The sequence below is a fragment of the Clarias gariepinus genome, chromosome 12, assembly GCF_024256425.1.
Source record: "Clarias gariepinus isolate MV-2021 ecotype Netherlands chromosome 12, CGAR_prim_01v2, whole genome shotgun sequence".
Classification (NCBI taxonomy): domain Eukaryota; kingdom Metazoa; phylum Chordata; class Actinopteri; order Siluriformes; family Clariidae; genus Clarias; species Clarias gariepinus.
Genome location: NC_071111.1, coordinates 23,776,651 through 23,785,240, shown reverse-complemented (window position 1 = coordinate 23,785,240; position 8,590 = coordinate 23,776,651). Strand labels below are relative to the sequence as shown.

At 39.3% G+C, this 8,590-nt stretch overlaps 1 protein-coding gene across 1 annotated transcript in view; it reads right to left on the bottom strand.

Annotated features, from left to right (window-relative positions):
- Positions 1–1,348: 1,348 nt before the first annotated feature.
- Positions 1,349–8,590, bottom strand: part of LOC128534274 (leucine-rich repeat-containing G-protein coupled receptor 5-like) — a 31,457-nt gene continuing 24,215 nt past the window's right edge. Inside the window, exons 11-18 of the mRNA XM_053508642.1 lie at positions 8,453–8,524; positions 8,265–8,330; positions 8,091–8,162; positions 7,884–7,955; positions 5,964–6,089; positions 4,202–4,332; positions 3,425–3,508; positions 1,349–3,344 (exon numbers count right to left, since the gene is read on the bottom strand). Of these exons, the coding sequence (XP_053364617.1) occupies positions 2,278–3,344; positions 3,425–3,508; positions 4,202–4,332; positions 5,964–6,089; positions 7,884–7,955; positions 8,091–8,162; positions 8,265–8,330; positions 8,453–8,524 (1,690 nt within the window). The 3' untranslated portion in view covers positions 1,349–2,277. The remainder of the gene's footprint in view (positions 3,345–3,424; positions 3,509–4,201; positions 4,333–5,963; positions 6,090–7,883; positions 7,956–8,090; positions 8,163–8,264; positions 8,331–8,452; positions 8,525–8,590) is intronic.

Here is an 8,590-nt window from a genome sequence, read left to right as displayed (position 1 = left end):
TCACATGCTACACCAAAGCATTATTTGTTTTTTTAAATGTCTTTAATACAAATTACATAAAATATCTGAGGTATAAAAACAAACCAGACATTCTACATTCTACAGGAATGTACACTTCAGTGGTGAAGAATAGCTGCTAATAAATTTCAGTGTGACAGCTCTTTCTTTACACATAATTACTTACTCCAATTGTTTAGATTTAAATTCGACAATTGTTCAGCTTCATACAAAGGTTCTAATTAGTATGTTAGAAAAATAATGAGATTTGAATATGGAGTATTTGGATCAGCTATAACATGTAGTGTTTGTTTACGAGAACCAGGTCTGATAAACAGGCCAGTGATTGGTATACTGCTGATGATGACTGCGTTTAATCTCCATCATTACACATAGCCTTCTTCAGCTTGTAGTCATGGTTTAACTTTTATATCCTTAAATATTAAGGACGCCATTATTAATGGACAATCTTACATACATTTTCCCGCTTATTATGTTTGTCTGGTATATGGGTGAGAAAAGCCTGATCATTTTCCGAACATAAACATTTCCAATCCCTGCATTCTGAATGGCTAGAAAAATGCACTTCCTCAAAGGAGCGTTTAGGGGAAGTTGATTTAACGCTACAGACACTGAAACAGCGTGTTTAGAAAAGGAGTGAAAGAGAAAGAAACAACAAGTATTCCAGAATGCAGGATCTGAGTTGTACTTAATCGGATCATTAACACACCTAGTTTGCAGACTTTTAAAAAGATGTCTACTATTTGAGCTTTAACACACAGTACCAGTCAAAAATTCGGACACACCTCCTAATTCAATGTTTCTAGTTTAGTGATCTATTTTTTTTACATTCTAGAAAAATACTGGGTTATTTTTAAAACTCTGAAATAAGACATATGGCACTTGGTAATTAAGTAACAACAACAATAACAAGCAGGAGTTATTTTAAGACAAGAAGGTCAGCTGTTCTGGAACAGTTATTGCAAGAACAGTATTGTGTCAAGTGCATTCGCAAAACCAATCAAGCACCATGATGATACTGGTTCTAATGAAGACTTTACCAGGAAAGCAAGACCAAAACTTATATTTTTATCTCTTTACACATTTGAGCAGGTGTCAGTTAAGGGCCTTGCTGAAGGGCCCAACAGTGGCAACTTGGTGGTGGTGGGGTTTGAACTTGGGACCATCCAAACACTAATTCAATGCCTTAACCGCTGAGCTACCTCCTCCCCTATTAGTAGACACATCTCAATATCAACTGTTCAAAGAAGATTATTGCATAGATTGGACACCTTGAGCAATGTATTTTTTTTACAATGTAGATAAAAGAAAAATCAGGAAGACCATGAAATTAGAAGGTGTTTCCAAACTTTTGACTGGTAGTGTACGTATCAATTTAGCAATCCATATATCCAATTAAAATTCTCTATTTAATGTTACATAAATACATTCACAGGAGGACAAGGCATTTAGTAAACAAATACGTTGATTAATTGATTAAAAACGAAGATCTGAAGTCTTAAACAAGTGCTATTTAAAATCGTGGTATAACAATTAAAAGTTGCTTAATCCTTCATTAATTATCTAAAATGTTGTTTCTGTAACACATTAAACAGCAAGCATGGAACACTACAACACAAAGTGAAATGGAAACAGCATACAGGCTTGTAAGTGTGTGTTGCTAGTTGAAAATAATCGTCTTAACTGTCTTGTCAACCATCAAAAATTACATGTTTTATACATTAACCTTTGAATAGGTCAAAAAAGAAAAATACACCACACACGGACCCACCATCTTCAGTGTCTATAGGATGGTATAATATTACATAACATGTAAAGTAACTGTATTATTAAGCTTTTAGGTTTAACCAAGTATTACTGTGTATTTTACATCTGATTATCTCAAGGTTCACAAAATATGGAAATACAACCCAAAGAGAGGTAAAATATTATGCAAATATAAGGTAACAATGTTACTGCATTTATGCTTCTGCTTGGTACACAGCTAAAAAGTCATGGATTGCCCCATTTGCCCCTTTAATGGCAGTAAAGACCGTGCCACCACGTCTGAAGAAAGCATCAGACATCAGTATTCTCCTCATGTTTACTCGACCAACACACACAGCGATACTGAAGTCTTGTCTATGTGCACCCAACATAAAGCACATATTTATGCGTTCACACTAACAGATGTAACGCTGACTGGGTTTGTCTTACACACTGGGCCGTGTGTAAAATAATTCTTAGAAAAGTCTTGCATTTTTAAGATGACACACAGCTTTAAGACGTGCACACACAATGCACAGTGAAATGATGTGGCTTGGGATCCTGTGCCAAACACGTCGGTTGTTTGTTCAAACTGGTGAAAGAGACCAAAGCTTGCGTGGAGTCACATGACTGTTTCTCGGCATCGTCTGAGTCAAGCGAGGCCAGGCTCAGGTGCTGGTTCCTCAGCAGCGTCACCCCAGTGTGTCTGAGCAAGAGTCCCAGGTCCTCTTTGAAATGGGGGTTAAAGAGCACATAAAGCAAAGGGTTAAGACACGCAGGTAAGGGTACCACCACCAGGAGCACTGATTTGATCACATCCGGACCCACGGCGGAGATTTTCAACAGGGCAGAAAACGACAGGAATGCTACAGGGAAGTTAAGGACACAATTGGCGAAAAGAAGCCAGGCCACGTGGCGGATCATGGAGCAGTCCCAGAGCTTGTCGTGCTCGCCTTTCTCTAAGCTGCAATACAGACACGTGTAGGTTACGGTCATGACCAGGTAGCATAAAGAGTTGACCAGGACTTGGACCACCATCAAGCCCAAACCAGAGTTTTCTCCAAGGGGAACAGGAAGGCAGAGCGATGATGTTCCGTAATCAGTAACGTGTAGGAGAGGTAGCGATGTTACCCCCAAACCCAAGATGAAGCAAAATGGCACTGCTAGCTTAACCATCGCTTTTGAGGCTCTATAATCCAATGCTGCTTTCCCATTATGGACAGAAAAACTTCTTTCCACAGCGGCCACGGTCAACAGGAAGACGCTCGTTTCGGATGCAAAGACCATCACGAATCCAGTGAGCTTACAGCTTGCACTGCTTTCCCAGTTTGCGCCATATTTTGCAAAGCTCCCAAAGGTGAGGGCATCTACAAGAGCCATAACTCCACTGCACAGTCCTGTCAGGCTGTTAACCAGCGCTAACAAGCCCACCAGCAGCTTCACGGGAGACAAAAATGTTGGAGAAAGAAAGACAGACACCATGACCATAGCATTACTAATCAGGGACATGACGGCAACGATCCAAACTCCACAACGGATGAGCCAGCTCTCGAACAAATAAAGACATGGCTGAAATGGGCCTGGATAAAAGAAATAGAAGAAACGTTTAGGATGGAAATCAGAAAAGAAACTGTGTTTGGATTAGATGTTCTTTTGTTACCTGGTGATGGGGAGCACTGGATTGAGTGGTGTAAAACAGAATCGTCTTCAGGGTCAGGGAAAAGATCCTCAAATTCATGGTCTCCTTTTAGAAAAAAAAAGAAACGTCATCAAATCAGCTTGTACTTTCTTACTGTTTTTATAAAGCACGTGTAGGAAAATAGCCTTTATCATCATGTTTTGGCTGGTTCTACTCAACCGTCAGGACAATGCTGTAGTTAAAATATTCTTGATAAAATGAAATGGAGATAACATTGAATAAACAACCCACACAATGGTGCAACCTCAAAATAATGAAAAAGTAATCTTTATTTGGAGCATTCATGCCGATTAACATCCATTTACATGATGTCAGTCCCCATCCATGGTCCCTTAGGTTTATAACAGGGTTCAGGATTCTGACCGGAGATTGGGACGGGCACAACTGCATGTTTCTAAGTAGTCCAGTGGTAAAAACCCTGTTCGAGGCCTGCTCAGGCCATTGGTTCGGCATTAATTTGGTTTTGAAGTTGATTTTGGAACATTGTGTTGTATTTGTTCAACATTATCCCTTCATCATATAGTCAACATCATTCCAATGTCAAACAACCTACAGTAATACCAATGTTGTCCCAACATCTGTAACACTGCCGAATTAACGTCACCAAAGAGTTTTGACAACCAAACATGCCTGCAGGGAAGAGAAGTCTGGAAGAATGGAATACTCTGGAAATCCACATCAGAAGCTAACTCTTTACACTTTATAAACTGTGTAAACAATAAGCTAAAGTGTACACACCTGTGCTGGAGGCGACACCGTCTTTCCTTCTTACGTCATTGCTGCTGTTCTTCTCCTTTTCCCAACTAATCATGTGTTTCTCGCAGGTCAGAAAAGCACAGCACTGAAATGCATAGGGCATCTCCATGACCCTATAAATGTGAAGGGAAGCCTAGGTTAGATTGGTTCTGTCTGAGAAGAAGATCTAGAATACCGTTATCCACGGACTTTCAAGCAGTAGAAATTTCAAGAGAAATTACCCTTCCCCCAGTCTCTTAATTTTATCCTTCAAAACATCCTGTTCATATGTGCAAAAATAAATAACATTTGTGCTTCCACACACTGCATTGTTTAACTATTCACAACCTGGAACAATCTGGACTTGAAATGGACTTAAGCAGGATTTTTACCATTAGAAACACTACAGTGGTATCTCAGCATATGAACGCCCAGCCTTGCAAATTTTCCCCTTTAGCGAAAATGCATCATGGAAATTAGTCATGTTGGTAATATTTTTGGGTGGCTAAAACAGATTATCTGCATTTAAACTATTTCCTATGGGAAAATGTGTTTCACAATACGAAATTTTGCGTAAAGAACTCGCCTCCAGAACGGATTAAATACGCAGCATTCTCCACGTATTTTGAGGTACCACTGTATATCTAGCACCTGAAAAGATGTGATTTTCCTCTACTGCGACACTAAGATTAATCCTGCTTCCCCACGTGTTTTCACAACTGATAAAAACCACACCAAACAGTCTGGAACTTAGAATTTCAACTTCAACTACCAGATTCATCCTTCATTTCAAAGTGACATCAATTCAATATGGCTACTTAAACTGTGAGCTTTTTCTACTTTTACATTAGTTTATAGAAGTATTGGCTTTAGAGTTAATATAAAAAGTTAAAATACAGAAATAGTACTTGGATAATTCCATAACACCGGCCATACTAATCCCTGTATTGAAGGCGTTATCCATAACGTTATCTCTTTTACAGATGTTAGCTGACTAGCCTTTTGCTAACCTACATGCTAGTGTCCAGATTTCAGTCCCAAATATTGCATGAAGGTTAGAAGGTCACTATAGTAGAACAGAACCAGTAGCCACCCAGCCCTGTACCTGTAAAAGTTCACATGAAGTAGCTTTACAGTAGTTTGTTTATTCATGTTCCATACTGCTTATCTTGTGCATGGTCACAGGGGCCTGCAGCCTATCCTAGGAGACTTTTGGGAATGAGATGGGGTACATCCTGGACAGAGTGCCAATCTATCACAGGGCACACACAGTATGGACAATTTGGAAACCTAATCTGCATGTCTTTGAACTGTGGGAGGAAACCCAACTAGCATAAGGAGAATATGCAATCTCCACACACACTGACCTGAGGCAGGAATCAAACCCTCGACCCTGGAAGTGTGAAGCAACAACGTATACCACCGTGCCACCTTAATTCAATTGTTAAACAAAAAAAAAGCACACCTAATGTATCTCCTGGACCAATAACCATCTTTGGCTGCTATTACAGCTTTAAGTCTGCACATTCTGCTAGTTTGCTATTTTTTTGTACAAAGTTCAACAGGGTCTGCCAGATTACATGTAGGCTTTTGGCCAACAACTATGTTAACAATACTGTTTGTTTAACCCAAGTTACGTCCATGTCAGTTCCAGGTTGTACCATTAGAAAATGTGGGAAAAGTCAAAGGGGGTAAATACTAATGCAAGCTCATCAAATGCAAAATATACATGAAGTCTATGTGTATTTATTTGACATGTATTGACCTCAGTCTGGGGAATCTCTCCACTGGAATTAGCTCTTGGAGGTCTATGTTTCCAGCCAGTTTCAGGTGAGTCAACACGTGCATCTCAACCACAGGTAAAGATGAGAGGTGATTGGAAGTCAGGTCACTGTAAAGAAGAGAAATTATCCAAATACAGCATTTTATCTTGGGCAATGGCACTTTATTCATCGGTACTTTCCAAACAGACATTTATGGCACATTTGTGACCAGTAGAACTTAGAAAAGGTTCAAATGAAGATCATATTCACTGCAAGGGCTAAAAAATTAAGCAGTTTAAACTCCAAAAATGTAATAAACCAATTTGAAAGAGGAAGTAACACACAAATGAATCTTCTGAGGAAGAAATGTGTTGCCTGCCCAAAGAATGTTCTGTGAATGTTTGGTCAAATTTTCATGAATGGTTTAGGAGGAGTTGCAGATAGAAGAAAAGTGTTATGATAACAGATGCCAGAGAATGATAACGCAGACACAAGATGTCAGACAGTGATCCACGTGTTGCGTTTCCTTTGAAGGCAGGTGGCACAATGAAATAGATATATTGAGCGATCACACCCTGCACTCAGTGATGAAGCTGATCAGAGAGGCATTGTAGAAAAAGTACAACATGGTGGAGGATCTGTCCTGTTTCTGTTTTTACTCCTGTTTTCCTTGGGAACCTTATTAAGATACAGGGCATTATGGACCCCAATGAACTACAAGAAATATTTCATTGAATATTTGGCTAGATCCTTCAACAGGTTACAACTGGCTCATGTCTGGAAGTTGAGTCATGTCAACTGGACTTCATAGTTTAGTAAGAAACCTTTAACGACTCATCCAAGTAGCATCTTCAGTCTAAGGTAAGTTGAAAAGTTCTTTGTAATCAAGTCCTTCAAGGATCCTCCCCTACTGCATCTGAAAAGGACTGTTATGTGAACAATAGGGAAGGTAAGAATAGGAGGGAGGATCATTAGTAAATAGGGTATAGACAACAGATAGAAATTAGAAAGAGTCGTTAAGGTGTAATAACCGGAAAAAGTAAGGGTAGTCCTTAAGTGTGGCTTTCTTGGTGGAGATGTAAAGAAGTCTTGATCTTCTTTGGGATAGATGAAGGGCATCATGAAAAATAGAACACCTTCACCTCTGTAGGGAGAAGGATTTTCCAACTACATATAGTTGGCTTCTTTCAACCCTCTATCGGACCATCTATCCTCTTTGTCCAATATTCGTACATTTTCATCCTCAAATGAAGGGGTGGTAGGTGAGGATCATTTGACTTTGGATGACTTACGTAAATATGAGGAACTTTCCAACTTAACTAAGACTGTAGATACTTGGAGAAGCAGTGAAACGTTTCTACTGAATTAGTCCAGTTGACCTGATTCTACTTTCAGATGGATGACTGAGAAACTGGCTCATGGTTACTGCAGATCTTCCAGTGGGATAATGATCCTTTACTACAAGCTTTTAACAGTTCCCCTGATCTGAAACCCTTCTGATAACCTGTGGAATAATCTAAAGGAATCCACAAGAGGGAACCTAGGACCCTGGAGGATCTATAGATATAAATAGGTATTTCATGCTCTGTATTTTACAAACTTGTAAAACCTAATACAACACTCTGTGCTTCTACAGTGAAATAGAAAGTGCTCACCAAGGTTAGAGCATGTGAAATGTAGTTTCTTTAAAAATGTGTTTTTTCTAAAATTACTTTCTTAGAATAATCAACTTCGATAATATGTGACATTTCTCAGGGTGATATTAAAAGATTACCCAAATTAACCACTAACATTTTTATCACCACCGAGGGTGCCAATTATTCTGGGGTTATCTGAAAACGTAATGTTAGCACTTGAATTATGTTCATGACTCAGTATGCTCTTGGCCATGGCTCATTACTAAAGATTTTGCTGGAACTCACAGTTTGGTGAGAGCTGGCAGCTCAGCGAAGGAGAGCGGGTCGACAGAGCACAGCTTATTCCAGGCCAGGCCACTACAACAAAATCAAAAATTGACAATAAAAAACAAAAATCAATTAGTGGACGGATTATGTAGGATTTTTCCACTTGTTGGTGATACAGGATGTCAGCAATTTTTTTGCATTACTGCAGAAGTAACTAATACTCACAGGGACTTGAGTAAAGGCAAGCCTCGAAACGTGTCTGCTTTCAGCTCGTGGATCTGGTTATGATGGAGATCGCTGGTCAGTAAAGACAAGCATCAGTTATTGTTACAGCGTTATGTTACTGCCGATCATATCAGCTTAAAAAATATAGTGTATGCAGTTCGATTCATAACTCACATCTTTTGAATCTTCTTGCAGCCTTGGAGACTTGGCAGAGAATGGATTAGGTTGTAGGAAAGATCTCTAGAAAGTAAGATGTCTCTGAATTAAGCATCTGTCATAGTTTCTTGCCTCATCGATGGATATTTCTTAAAATATTATGTACTGTGTAGTGGTTTATGAACAGTAGATATTGAGGCACTTACAGTATCTGCAGGTTGGGAAGCTGCTCACACACTGAGCTCGGTAGAGAGGTGATTCTTGCACCTGTGATAGCGCTAAGCACAGAGATGAGTACAGCAATTAATTCCAAGTAAACTCGCTTATCTCTCTTAATCATTCTT